The sequence below is a fragment of the Silurus aristotelis genome (genome assembly GCF_946808225.1).
Source record: "Silurus aristotelis genome assembly, chromosome: 14".
NCBI classification, from domain to species: Eukaryota; Metazoa; Chordata; class Actinopteri; order Siluriformes; family Siluridae; genus Silurus; species Silurus aristotelis.
The window spans coordinates 22,397,275-22,411,800 of NC_139587.1; the positions used below are offsets into that span (position 1 = coordinate 22,397,275).

Here is a 14,526-nt window from a genome sequence, read left to right on the forward strand (position 1 = left end):
AGCATTTGAAAACGTAACTTATTTTTTCACAATTGCAGTGTTGCTTTTGACAGCAACGTTTCACTAACAAACAACATTATTACAGTTTTTTCATTTTTTTTTTTTTTAAGCAACGTTGTCACACGTTCTGTGGTGCACATAAAAAGTTGGGGGCCCTTAAACCATTAGCTTCCACACCATTTAGTGCAACTATTAATGGTTCATAAACATTATATTCATTAGTAAAGTAAAAATTGTAATTCTAGGCACATTGCAACGTGGTTTAAGATAATTATAAAACTTTGTGGCTTGCAGTTATAAGAAAATAATCAACAATGGGGAAATGGGATGCAAACCTTTTCCCCCAAAATTGCGCAGTCCATTGTGTATTGCTGCTTTTGGATATTCTGTAACGTAGATTTTATTTAACTAGGACAGACTAAACTTTGCATTGTGTTTTGTTGACCTAACTTAAGAATTTCTTCATTACTTGGTTTGGTGAGTGTTTTTTTTTTTTTACATTATTTAAAAAGCAAATACATTTGTTTGGTGTTTATCTCCTGGGGCTCAAACATGAAAAGCTAGCACTAAGCTCATGTCTACCTCTGCCACTGGCATGTGAAAGAAAATTATTTAAACATCTGCTGGTAGTGTTGACTTTTCAGTCATTTGTTGTTTGTTGGAGGGATTTCAACAGTTAATGTTTTCTGTGACTTTTCTGTTCCCTGTCATACACACATGCACACAGAGGAAACCAGCCATGTCCTCGAGGATGGTGGGGTTACCCAAGCTGTGGCCCATGCAACTGTGATGTGAACAAAGGATTTAAAAGAGATTGTAACAAGACAACGGGTGTGTGCAGCTGTAAGGTACGAACAACAAGCTACCACATGATCAGTTTTTGCTGTGCACACCTGATTGCTTTAAACTTCTTAAGCACAATGCTTTAATTTAGTTAACTTTTATGATGAATGTATTTCAAAGCATATAACTTTGTAAACTACTATGAATGAAAATATGTTATTATTTATTAGCTACAGGGAATACATTACAAAGGTATCAGGTTAAAAACCGGTTAAACACTATATATCTCATTATTTCTTTCTGTCAGGATAATTACTACCAGCTACCAGGAAGTGACACCTGTTCCCCATGTGAGTGTTTGCACCTGGGATCTAACTCTCGTACCTGTGACCCTGTGACTGGGCAGTGTCCATGTAAAATTGGGGTGGTGGGACGTCAGTGTAACCGCTGTGACAACCCCTTTGCTGAGGTGACCTCCAGTGGCTGTGTGGGTATGTAACCAGTAAATCATTGCAGTCAAAATGCTAATTGGACAGTATGACCCTCACACTGCTTAAATATATAATGAATATTTGTAATGCCAAAAATCCAATAATTCTATTTAAGATGTCTTTGCAATGTAAAGTCTAAGGATGATAACAGATTCGTGGAAGCTGGTGGTGGATTAGTAAAAAGTTTCTTAGTTTGTTTCTCTTTCTCCTTTTTTCTCATAATCTCTTACTCTTCACACTTTCTCAGTTGTGTATGACAGTTGCCCTAAAGCATTTGAATCAGGAATCTGGTGGCCCAGGACAATGTTTGGTGGCCCTGCAGCAACAAACTGTCCCAAAGGTTCGAGTGGTAAGTTAATCTAAAGTAATGATATGTAACAATTTTTTTTTTTTAAATAAGTGATGTCATGGTCAAGATTATAAACATCACAGTTTCCATAAAACACCATAGTTATATATGTAATATACTAAATACATTAAATACCATATTAAAGTCAAGGAATTGTCTGACCTTGAAAGGATTTGTTATATTCACTGTAATATTGTAATGTACTTGTATTAAATTGTTGATACTGTGATGCTTTTTGTGAGGCAACACTTTTGGAGTGCTTAATATTAGTCAAATGCTAATCTGTTCTTTAAATAAAAATAAAAAAATGTTTATTCTTAGTAACATAACATCAACATTTTTTGTCTTATCAATTTTCAGTGAGAGTAACAAAAGAGAGGCTGGTGAAAGAATGGCCGTTTATAGCTACTATAACATAATTGATAATTGATTTAACTAAAATGTTTCATTCCACAATATTGAACATAACTATAAATAGATAATATGCATTCAAATCTATTGGAAAATAAACACACCACATAAAAGGTTACTGGAAAATAAACGTACCACTTCACCTTATCAAGTTTTTTCCTTAGGTAATAACTGTATAAAAAACTTACTGTTTAAAATAAAAAGAGTTTGGAAATGTATAAATCTAATGTAAGAAGATGCAATGAAAATAGCTTCACAATAGCTTAAAGTAAACAGCACGGCAATAATGTGACTGACTTATGATGTAATTACTATGAAGTTTCCCAGTACAGACATCCATAGTAGGCTTTTCTAAGATGTTAGTTTGTTAATTTTTTTCCATATTCACTCCATGTGCTGTTCTTTATACATATGATTTCTGCAGGCACAGCTATTCGCCACTGTAGTGATAAAGAAGGTTGGCTTGTCCCAGAGCTCTTCAACTGCACCTCTCCGCCCTTCACCCAGCTCAGGAAGGAAGTGAGCATTTCTTTTATTTTCCAAATTTTTGATTACATGAAGTTTTCATGACATGTTCTCATAGATTATAGGATATGGATTGTTTTATATTTATAGTGTTTTAGCACCAAGGTGATTGACTGCTCATTCTTACTCTGTTTTCTAATATTTAAAAAATCATAAATAAAATGTAGCTCACCAAGTGTGGTCTGTTGGCTGTTTTTTTCAGAGTGAGGAGCTTTATTATAACTCCTCTAAACTGGATGTAAAAAGGTCTGAAAGCCTGGCAGCCAGGTTGCGCAGTGCCACAAAGAGCACAAAGCGAATGTATGGGAGTGACATAAAGACGGCATACCAGCTGATGTGCAGCATCCTACAGCGTGAAAGTCTACAGCAGGGGTTTGACCTGTCAGCTGCACATCATTCCACTTTTAATGAGGTACAGCTCAGAAAAATAATTACAAGTAATATCTGGTAATAATAAGTAGTCTGTAGAAGTGACACCCAGTGTGGACATATGTTTTAGTTACAGAAGCGATTACAGAAGCGATTACATGCATGATTAAAGGTTTATCTATTAATATTTCATTTTTCATGTTAGTTATAATGTGGCCTGCTGAAATATTCTGTAATATTTTTTGACAATTCTAGGACTTGGTAAAAGCAGGCAGTGCTATCCTGGACCCAGTCAATAAAGGTCCCTGGGAGCAGATCCAGCACTCGGATGGAGGTTGTGCTGATCTGTTGCATTATTTTGAGGAGTATGCCAATACCTTGGTCCAGAACATGAGGAAGACCTACCTGAAACCCTTTACTATCATCACAAACAACATAAGTAAGTACTACAAGTTCGACTTATGGCCATTTTAATTTTTGCACACTGTTTTTGACATATATGTGTTCAAATATTATAATATATTGATAAGTCTAGGTAAAATGATTGTGTGGGATTTAGAAAAGTACTCATACGTACACTTATTTTTCTTGTGGACAGTTTTTGCAATGGATATTCTGGATTCCTCCCCTGTAAACCAGCTTGAGCTTCCTCGCTTTCAGAAGATAAAGGAGATCTATTCTAAAGAAATGGAGTCCTCTGTGATTTTCCCAGACACATTTATAAGACCAGCAGGAAGCCAAGGTAAATGTTGCACCCATTCACTTTACGGGTAAAGAATCTCATTCTATTAAAGGAATACCCCAATGTTTTTAATGTGATATAAATCTACCACATCTGTATTGTAAAGATATCCATAGAGCAGACACAAAACCCATTTTTAATAAAAAAATATTGAGGTAGATGTTTTTACATAAATTAATGAAAATAATTTTTATAAAAGTGCTTTGTACATTACAGAATTTTTCAAGCAAAATAATTTATTTTTTATTTTTTATTAAGTGTCAAATCTGTATTAAGCTTGTAAGAGATATCAGTGACATCAGTGTACTGTAGTGTTGGTCACAACAAGCAATGTGGGCATAATTGCATTATACTTTAGTTTTGCTTCAATTCACCTTCCACGATAAAGATGAAGATTTTGTCATTGTACTGCTGCGCAACACAAGATTATCGAATGATATTACTTCAAACAACAAAACAACAATTTTTTGTCGTTTTTTTAATTTGTGGTGGATTGTGATGAGGTTGAAAAATGCTTTAAAGGTACTTTAATCCCCTGTGCAACAGTTACATTAACAATTTTGAATAATCACTAAAGTAATTATATTACAATGTTATTATCGCAATACACAGATATTGCTACCACAGAAACCCCTCTACAAAGTGTTCCATCCAATCCTCATGTTGGTCCTGAAGGAACAGAAGCTCCCCCTGTCATTGGTCCTGGACCTTCAGCTAAAAAACGAAGGCAAACTGATATGGCCGAGTCTCCAACTGTTGCATTGGTGATCATCTACAGATCGTTAGGCCAGCTTCTACCTGAGAACTATGACATGGACCGGCGCACTCTCAGGTGAGGTGTTTAGTTAAAGCTGTTATTCAAGGAACATTATCAACTATGGGTTATATCAGTGTTGCTTTAAGTTATGCGAGCATGTAAACTACAATGTATAATAAGTGTATTTCTATGTGACTTGCAGTTGATGCTGCAGTCTGAATTGTGTGGTAAAAGAAGAGGGATTAACACTTTTTAACCAATCAGAGTCCAGAATTCAACAGCACTGTGGTACAAAATTATTGACTGAAAAGAATTACAAATAATTGAAATGTTGCTCAGTTTCTTTGCATAGGCAATAAAAAATACATATGGGTGACAAATTTAGAAGAACTCTGAACTAATGAGTGTAGTATGTAAGGTGTATCATCCTACTGTGCTATGTGTCATGCATAAAAATGCTAAGCAGGTCCAGTGGACTTAAAATGGATTAAGAAAAAGATTGGAAAAAGTTTTTTTAAATTTACATTCAGTACCTATAAAGAAAGAATAGAGGAGCAAATGTTCTTAGGATGACTTAGAATATAAATATTTTGATGTTATCTGACTTTTAGCACTTGTCTATCCACAACACCATTTTATTTCATTTGTCTCGGTGTGTCTCCAGACTGCCCACACACCCAGTTATTAACAGCCCTGTAGTGAGTGTGATAGCACACCAGGAGAGAGAAAGCAGCTCTCCTTTACTAAACACACCAATCACACTGATGTTTAGACTGCTGGAGACACAGGAGAGGACTAAACCTGTGTGTGTCTTTTGGAACCACTCTATTTCGTAAGTCTTTGCTATTCTAAATTATATTTATTATGTGTCTCTTTATTTCTTTGCTGTTTTACTATTATTATTATTATTGCAAGAAGCCTTTAATTATACCACTTGTTTACAGTAAGGTTAAACAGTGCTTTACCATACACTTTATTTAATAAAAAAAAAACAATACCATATTTAAATTAAACAAACACAAAAAGAACATTAAATTAATTATGCTATAATTAATAAACATGGACTCAACCACATATTGTGTGAGATTTATGCTTCAGTTGTTGAGTTATGAACAAGGTTATAAGACCCAGAGAAAAAAACTTAAGCTTTTATCTAGTGATGTTTCTGTCTCTTGCAGAATGAGCCGCTCAGGCTCCTGGTCCTCTAAAGGCTGTGAATTGGTCTTCAGAAACACAACACACATCAGTTGCCAGTGTAATCACCTGACCAGCTTTGCTGTCCTCATGGATATTTCCAAAAGAGAGGTAAGCAAAAGTTTACATTTAACAACCATTCCATCTTGTATAATTACCTGGAAGGTCAGAAAGCATTTGTATGGAGCCAAAATTTACAAATTGAAAGATACCATATACTGCAGTTTAACAAAAATTATTTTGTTTTTTAGCATGGGGATGTTCTGCCCCTGAAGGTGCTGACCTACACTACTGTCTCATCCTCCTTGGTGGCCCTCCTCCTTACCTTCCTCCTTCTGGCTATTCTGCGTAAACTGCGCTCCAACCTGCACAGCATCCACAAAAACCTGGTGGCAGCCATCTTCCTCTCTGAGCTTATCTTCCTTACTGGCATCAATCAGACTGACAGCCCAGTAAGTGATTTACTATGACCCTTGGAATAAGTTAAGTTTAATTACGCTGGATGCCCTTCCTAACGCAACCCTCCCCAATTTATCCGGGCTTGGGACCGGCACTGAGAGTGGCTGGGGATGGTTCCCTGACCGGGAATCGAACCCGGGTCGCAGCGGTGAGAGCGCTGCATCTTAACCACTAGACCACCAGGGGACCAACTATGACCCTTGGAATAACAGATTTTATTATGTAGTATACTGTTGAATAAATATTTATCTTCGATGTCTGCAGTGCAACTTTTTCAGGGATAAAAGTAAAAGATTGTTGTGTGCATGTATAGAAATAAAAGGTGTTTTTATTTTAAGTAATAACCAGTTAAATAGTTAAAGTGTTTCCTGTGCTTCAGCCATTTTACATTTTGTGCTTATTTGTATATTAATTCTTTCTGGTGACAAAGAAACATAATGAAAGTTTAATTAAGATCAGATTTGCTGATCCATTTGCCTGTATATTTAGTTTGTGTGCACAGTGGTGGCCATTCTGCTGCACTATTCCTATATGTGTACATTCGCCTGGATGTTTGTGGAGGGGCTGCACATTTACCGTATGCTGACAGAGATGCGCAATGTCAACCACGGCCAAATGCGATTTTACTACGCCATTGGCTGGGGTTTTCCCGCCATCATCACAGGTGAGGCAGGTTTTAGTGTGGACATGGAAATTGTACTCATACTCCTATATGTAATGCATGTGTGCAATAAATATTCACAACTGTTATCAATTACCAAGATATCCTTCACTGTCCCTGTCCCTCTTCATATCTCTCTCTCTCTCTCAGGTTTGGCTGTGGGGCTGGATCCTCAGGGTTATGGGAATCCAGACTTCTGCTGGCTTTCTGTTCAGGACACTCTCATTTGGAGTATAACAGGACCCATCTCCTTTATAGTGCTGGTTAGTGTGTGTCTGTGTGTTTCATTAAGGCATATTCTCTGTCATTTCATTGTTTGTTTTACTGTAGTATTTATGGAAATCCAATTTTTGTTATTATTTTTTATTCTGTCTTAACTAGGGATGCACCGAAATGAAAATTCTTGGCCGAAACCGAAAAAGAGGAAAGCAAGGCCGAAAACCGAAAACCGAAACACCGAAAGAAATTATGCCAATTATTATTACCATTGCATTTATGGCTATGATTGTGTACTAAACTTACTAAAATCAAGGCATTTCAATTGCATAAATTAAATATTAAAGTTTCAAAGAATAAATCAATTACAAATTATGAAAATATTTATTTATAGCACATTGCAACAATGCACAGGATAAAATAAATTACAATTCAAACTTAAATGTTTAACTTAAATGCACTCATGTGTACATTAAATAATAATGTACAGGCCCTCTGGCTTCCTGAAAGGTTGTAAAATTAAATATGTTCTTTCATAAAAACAAAGTGCATTCAGAACAAGTGCAACTGCTTAAAGATACAATACAACAAAATCACTGGGAAACTTCCTGCCTTTTCAAAAACGTCCACCACAGACGGAGTGCGCGTGCTCGGAGGGGTTTTGCTTTTCTGTGCCGCGTTTCTCTCATATTCAGCATAGCGATCGGATGTTTGGATTTCAGGTGATAAATTAAACCCGACGTGGAGAAAGTTTTTAAAGACGAAATTTCGGCATTACAAGTTTTGCACATCGCTATCCGTGGGTCTTTCTCAGATATACTGAAATACGTCCACACCGCAGACATGTTGTTTTAGACATGCACGTGCAGGCAGCGGTTTCTGTTTGCGTCATCACAACAAACTGTTTCGGCCGCGTTTTTTTGGTGATCAAAGTCTTTCGGCCGAAAACCGAAAATGCACTTTTGGGCCATTTTCGGCCGGAAATTTTTGGTGGCAGAATTTTCGGTGCATCAACTGTTTTCAGTATAAGGAGACTCACTAACGTGAAACTGAATTGTATTGCGTTAGATCTTATAAGTTGCTGCAAATGTGTATATATTAGGGCTGTCAATCTATTAAAATATTTAATTTTGATTAATCGCATGATTTTTACGAGTTAACTCATAATTAATCACAACTTATTCGCACATTTTTATCTGTTCTAAATGTTTTTAATTAATATTCTACGTTTGTAATACCCTAATCAACATATACATGGACAATTATGTCTTTTATGCAAATGTATGCTTATTATTATCAAAACCATACTCAACATAGAGCATGAAGACAAATTATTCTTGTAGTGTTTTAAAGTCATTATGGTGTTTTAAATTACGTAAATCATGGCGGATTTTAGTGGTGATTTGAGACTTGGAGCATCAGTAAAACAAATGTTTAGTGATAAAAAAAATTGTTTTGTGGTTTTTTACTTTTCCAGATAAACATTATAATATTTGTGCTGGCAGCAAAGGCTTCTTGTGGACAGAGAAGTCAAAGTGAGACATCAGGAGCAATGTAAGAGCTGATGTTTCATCTGTGCAATGGTGTTCCTGCTGCAAAATTCTTTATATTTCTCACTTGCATTTATCAAATGTACTTATCCTGTTTCACATGTTATGTTGGCTTGAGTTTCAGCTTTGTTTTTATATTTTTATATTGTTTAATCCTTTGGCTTTAGTAGCTCTGCTCTTCGTATGGCAGTCCTACTGCTGCTGCTCATCAGTGCTACCTGGCTGCTCGGCCTAATGGCTGTTAACAGTGACGTGCTCACCTTCCACTACCTGTTTGCTATCCTCAGCTGCCTGCAGGTTAGTAGAGTACAACACAGCTCCTGAGGTCTGTTCCAAAAAAGGGTTGCCTAAGGATTGTTAACCCTATTAGGTTCCCCAAGTTTAACAAAACTGTGAATTTGTTTTCCTATTCCACCTGGTGTCCCCAAAGAACAAAGAATACATAAGGGAATGTTTTAGTCAAATGTCTTCCAAAATTGTTCATGGTTTATATATTTATATATGCATTCTCATGGCTGGATCAGGAAGATGTTGCATGGTTGCAGTGCATTTATAATTACATGCATTTCAGGATTGTGTGATAGCTATTGCATACTCTTCTTTCTTTTTTTTGTTTCTTGCAGGGCATTTGTATATTTTTCTTCCATTGTATACTCAACAAAGATGTGAGGACAAACCTGAAGAGTGTCTTTGGTAGAAAGAAGGTACCAGTGGATGAGTCCACTGCCACCCATGCCAGTGTGCTCACTGTAAGTGGGGTTACAAGTCAGCACTAGATTACCTGCAATGTATAAAATGTATAAGCTCCACTTATCTCACATATTATCCCCTTTACATGATGTTTAACATAATATAAAACATTTTTATCTTACACATTGACAGTAGTGTGTTCATTTGATTTCTGTCAAGCGCTCTTTAAATGGGAATACATACACAGAGGATGGCTGTTTGTACCGCACACCGATTGATGAGTCCACAGTGTCCCTGGAGAAATCAGCCAAATCGGGCAAAATCCAAGGAAGCAGCTACATCTCCTACACACTCAGGTAGTGTCCTTTTATCCTTAGCTACAGATAGGTGTGTCTCTAAAGCAAGCATAATGGAAATATTTCTTTAAACATGTATTCTGTTTTGATTTTCAATTACCTGATTGAAGCTTTAATTGATTATCTAGGTTAAAATCAAAAAGTAGATTTGACATTAAAATAAACTCAGGACTAATGAAATTCAACCAAAGTCTAAGGGGTTGTTTTTGTAGCAAACAATGTTAAATTGTGTCCATTTCAAACATGGTAACCCACATAAATCCTGTCATAATTCTCATATTTGTTTAGCACTGCACATGTCACTCCAACAAATTTGGTCTTTCAGCATACCAGTATACATTTTGGAAAATGTGTGAAAGTCAAGTAAAGCAAATGAATATTGATGTAAGCATCTTTGCTCCTAACCTGTCTGCTCTTTAGGGGTGAGCGAAAGTCCAGTACAACCCAGAGTAGCAGAAAATCCCAATTTGGTGGAGAGTCATCTTTAATCTTCAAAAAGAAGAAGAGAAAAGAAGGTACAGACATTAGCACTCTCTCTCTGCCATTTGTTTCATAAGTTACAACATCGGACTAATTTTCCAAATATTTCTGATTAGTATAAAATCTTGGGGGTCCATTTGTGTTTTGAATCAGAAACTCAGAATTTGAATCAGAAATTGTTGACCACAGAATGTTATCAAACTCGGAACCATGATGCATCAATCTGTTTCCTATGTTAGTATTCTATCATTCAAGTCAGGATATTTGTATTATTCCCATGAATTCTTATGCTACTAAAAGAAAGTATAATTTAATTTTTTTATTTTTTTATTATTATTTTTTTACAATTGTGTGCTGTTATGTGTATTTCCATATATCACTCAGACTCTGATTCAGACAGTGAACTCTCGGTGGATGAGCACAGCAGCTCATATGCTTCATCTCACTCATCTGATAATGAGAAAGAGAAGAAGAGATCTAAGCCTAAGTGGAATAATGAGAGAAGTCTAGTTCACAGCACTCCGATAGGTATGGTTTTTCTTCAGTCAGAAACAATTGAATCAGGAATTACTGACATTTCTCCTCACTTAGCACTTAGTTGCAAACAGGCAGAGAGTAGCACTTTGTGTATAAAGTCTATGATAACTAATTTAACCATGCATTCACCTTTTGGATGTTTATGTTTTAACATTTTATAAAGCAAAAATAAACATTTAAGCTGCTCTGCTATGTGCTAGTATCTAATGTAAATCAATTAAATCTTACATTGCCTAAGCTTTTATATGTCATCATGGCCCCTTTGTTTGACAGCCAACGTCCAACCCTTCCAGACTTTTAAAGCTTTGTTGAAAAATGGTCATAATTGTGCTAAATGATGTTTTGAATTTGTATATCAATTTAATGAAACTGAGCCACTATTTATTACTTTTCTGCCAACAGTATATGCAATGTACAAGCAACTAATAGAAGACTTAAATAATATGTCCTTATTGTGGATAAATACATGACAGTAATTCTCATACATTCAAGCTTCATATTAAAACAAACTGCAACTCATAAAAACCTACATTTTGACGTTGATGCAGTTTATTTTCACATTTATTTACCAGATTTTACTTTAAATAAAAATAAATTCAGAGAATCTCACACCATAGATTACATACGGTATTTTGCACAGTGCAGTTGATGTATTGTCTGTAAACACTGGGTTTAATGTAATTAGTTGACTGTAGTCCTTATTATTTTAGTTGATGCTGTGGCAAATCACATGAAGCCTTGCTGGTCAGTAGAGCACCCTATAACTAGTGAGGGGACTGGTAGTCCAGATAAACTGCGGCTGCAGACCAAAGCCTGTATGGAGCTCCATCAGTCCAATAAGTTCAGTCCAAATGGGAATGTTTCATCAAGCGAAGGTCCTTCCAGCCAGCCGAGCAGCACCCAGCTGCCCAGAAAAGGTCAGCACTCTCACACTCACTCTGCACACACAGTGGCATTGGGTACTTCTCAAAAACTACATTATTATTTTGAATGAATGAGTATGGCCAAAGAGAGAATAGTCAGAGTTCATGAGAAAAACTTGAGGAGGCAGATGTTTCTGTGTTCAAGCCTATCCCATTTACAGTAGCTTGATTATTTCTCCTAATTTAGAAAATTAAATATCAGACTCATAATAACAGGCCATTTATAGTTGTAAATAGTGCTTCAATAGATTACTGTGAGGGGAGGAGTGCATTTCCTGTGGTGTCCTATTTTCTTCTTCAAAGGTTAGGCAAAAACAATGAAGTTTTAGAAAAGATCAGCTTTAAAAACCCCAAAGAAATGAACCCTTAATATACATAAATCACAGATTAGGCCTGGCAGGAATGGCACAAACCTACACTATATGACCAAATGTTGGTCTGACTATCATACCCATGTGTATGTTGAGCACTCCATTCTATATTTTCTGTCTATTCTAGTCTTAGTCTATTGTTCATTCAGCCTAAGTAAGGATGCCATGTTAAGAGTCCTGGCTCACAGACAGCATTCCAGTTCATTTACAAAGTGTTAAATAGGTGTTGAGGTCAAGACTCCAGGCAGGGAAGTTGCATTTTTCCACACATCAACCTGGGCAAACCATGTCTTCATGGACCTCTCTTTGTGCACAGGGTCATTGTAATGATGATACAGGTTTGGGCTAATTCCTGCAATTGGAAATTATAATGCTACAACATACCACAACATTTTACGCCATGGGTCACCATGAGAGGAACACTTGATAGCTGATTGGAGATTAAGTTGAAAAAAGTGAAATCGGGTATGGGTCCTGCTTGAATGGAATGATTCTGCTTGGTTGAAAAACCTGCAGCTACTCTTTCTATGTTGTGTCTGTGTTTGTGTGTGTGCTTGATTTAGTTTAACTGGCTACCTTTGTAACCTTTCAAAACATGGCATTATATCTAGATCTAAATGAGCATGTATGATGCCTTGTGATGGATCGATGTCTCATGTCTCATTGCCTCTGGCCTCAGGTCCTTCATCTCATTAAAGAGCTCTAATCACCTTGATGCAATTTCATACTCATAACTATGTTCTTCTCTCTCCCCACTATCCCCAATCACAATTTGCTACCCCTCCACTAGGCATTTTGAAGAACAAAATCACATATCCTCCTTCAATGACCGACAAGAATCTGAAGAATCACATACGAGAGAAACTGGGTGACTACAACTCCCCCACTATTTTGTATAAGAGTTCCTCAGTTGTGTCAAATGAAGGCCTGCGCTGTGGCACAAACAGTGATGGTATCATTATTGAAGCCCCAGCTCTTTCACTCACCAACACACTGAACACAGTCACAATGGAGCCCAGCCCAAGTCCTGCCTTTGTGGTGGAAGACACAGACTCAGAGTCAGTAATTCAGCAAAGTATTTTATGATTTTATTTTGTGTTTTTATTAATGTTCATGCTCTGCTTTACAGGGAAAAATGTTTTCTTTTTTGTAAAACTTTTGATTTGTATCTTGTCTATCATCATTTTAGCATTCCTTACCCTATTTCTTTCTCTTTTGTTTTCTCTTTTAGTGCAAGCAATGAAACCTCAATCTGAAGCTGGAATATAGCTTTTTTTGGGGGAAGGACAGCTACCAGCTGCAGATCACTATGCTCCTATGGAGATCAGTATTGTTTTAGAACTTTATTCTGCCTGCAAAATAATGAGAAAAAGGGAAGAGTGTGGAAACTTTTACTTTAAGCTGGATCCGAGAGCTGTAGATCTCAGCATACCACTCTACAATGCCAACCAGGATATGTTCAAATATTGGGATGAAGTCTTTGGAGCCATCAACATACTTGATGTTGCCCTGGTGTGCCATACCTACACACTCAAGTTAAGACTGTACCATCAAAAAAACTCATTTCACAGACTTTATCAGTCTAAAAATGTAAATAATATGTACAGTAGGTTATTTGCATTTCTGCAGTTTATCAGAAATTGTATAAATGATTGTAATTTTGCCCTGTACGAATCTGTCTATATTGAATGTCCACTTTTTTGCTGTTTCATTTTTTATATTAATTTGAATGTTGAAGATTGTACATACATGACTGTGGACTGTTCCAGTGTTTATTTTAGTTTTAGTCAAAGGAAGGAGTCTAACACTGGTTCAAACATACTGTGCTGCTCTTAGGAACAAACATTCATTGTATTGAATGTTGTTTTTTTTTACCTTTTGTTACGATGCATACCACACAGTGTTTCGAAGTTGAACATGTAGAGCATGCCGTAATGTTAATGTTTTTTTTTATTTGTTAAATGTTACAGAAATTTGCAGTTCTCTGATTCATTTTTGGCCTTTGCAAAACGTGAAGGATATATGACTCTTTTTCCTTCTGCTTCAGGGAATTTAATCTTTTAGTTTTGGATGCAATGACCAAAACCTAAATGCAGATCAGTTCAAGACAAAGCCAGATGACAGAGAGAATGATTTTGGGTAAAATATGGCCAGACATTAATAGTTAATAGGTAAATATATGTGAGCAGCATGATATAAAGCCGTAAGACCTGCAACAGGAGTTCTGCCAAGTCAAATTGACTAAGGGATGTCAGAGAAGGATTGTTTTTATGAATTTAAATCAATCTATATGTGTTTCTAAAACCAGTCAGCATACTTCCGCTTGCTTAGAGGCAGACAGACACTGAATATAGATGTGAATATTCACGTTTGCACTGAAATCATAGTCTGAAAATAAACATCATGAAAGTTTTATATAAATGCTTAATGTTTTTGTCTTCACTTGCATAAAAGCATGAGTAGAGCTTTTCTAGAGATGTTTTGAACAGTGATACTACCACATTCAACGATGCATGACAGCTGATCAGAAAAAAAAAGCTAATGTGCAATTGCTACGTTTAATTAGGTTAATTCTACATTGTCTCATCAACAAAAAAATACATGATAATACCAGATAATAATGAGATATTGATTAGAACAGTGACACTAAATGGTTTTTGGC

At 36.2% G+C, this 14,526-nt stretch overlaps 1 protein-coding gene across 2 annotated transcripts in view; it reads left to right on the top strand.

The window, feature by feature from the left end:
* Nucleotides 1–14,285, top strand: part of celsr1b (cadherin EGF LAG seven-pass G-type receptor 1b) — a 45,127-nt gene extending 30,842 nt beyond the window's left edge. Inside the window, exons 14-35 of one of the 2 annotated variants that reach the window (XM_083560792.1) lie at nucleotides 728–848; nucleotides 1,091–1,274; nucleotides 1,522–1,623; nucleotides 2,459–2,553; nucleotides 2,762–2,971; nucleotides 3,184–3,367; nucleotides 3,527–3,670; nucleotides 4,283–4,502; nucleotides 5,092–5,259; nucleotides 5,606–5,732; nucleotides 5,873–6,073; nucleotides 6,570–6,744; nucleotides 6,892–7,004; nucleotides 8,435–8,511; nucleotides 8,675–8,804; nucleotides 9,131–9,256; nucleotides 9,417–9,553; nucleotides 9,974–10,068; nucleotides 10,418–10,561; nucleotides 11,281–11,487; nucleotides 12,655–12,922; nucleotides 13,096–14,285. In XM_083560792.1, coding sequence (XP_083416918.1) covers nucleotides 728–848; nucleotides 1,091–1,274; nucleotides 1,522–1,623; nucleotides 2,459–2,553; nucleotides 2,762–2,971; nucleotides 3,184–3,367; nucleotides 3,527–3,670; nucleotides 4,283–4,502; nucleotides 5,092–5,259; nucleotides 5,606–5,732; nucleotides 5,873–6,073; nucleotides 6,570–6,744; nucleotides 6,892–7,004; nucleotides 8,435–8,511; nucleotides 8,675–8,804; nucleotides 9,131–9,256; nucleotides 9,417–9,553; nucleotides 9,974–10,068; nucleotides 10,418–10,561; nucleotides 11,281–11,487; nucleotides 12,655–12,922; nucleotides 13,096–13,120 — 3,253 coding nt within the window. In that variant the 3' untranslated portion in view covers nucleotides 13,121–14,285. The remainder of the gene's footprint in view (nucleotides 1–727; nucleotides 849–1,090; nucleotides 1,275–1,521; nucleotides 1,624–2,458; nucleotides 2,554–2,761; nucleotides 2,972–3,183; nucleotides 3,368–3,526; nucleotides 3,671–4,282; nucleotides 4,503–5,091; nucleotides 5,260–5,605; nucleotides 5,733–5,872; nucleotides 6,074–6,569; nucleotides 6,745–6,891; nucleotides 7,005–8,434; nucleotides 8,512–8,674; nucleotides 8,805–9,130; nucleotides 9,257–9,416; nucleotides 9,554–9,973; nucleotides 10,069–10,417; nucleotides 10,562–11,280; nucleotides 11,488–12,654; nucleotides 12,923–13,095) is intronic. The other variant, XM_083560793.1, reaches the window with a different exon arrangement.
* The last annotated feature ends 241 nt before the right edge of the window (nucleotides 14,286–14,526 follow it).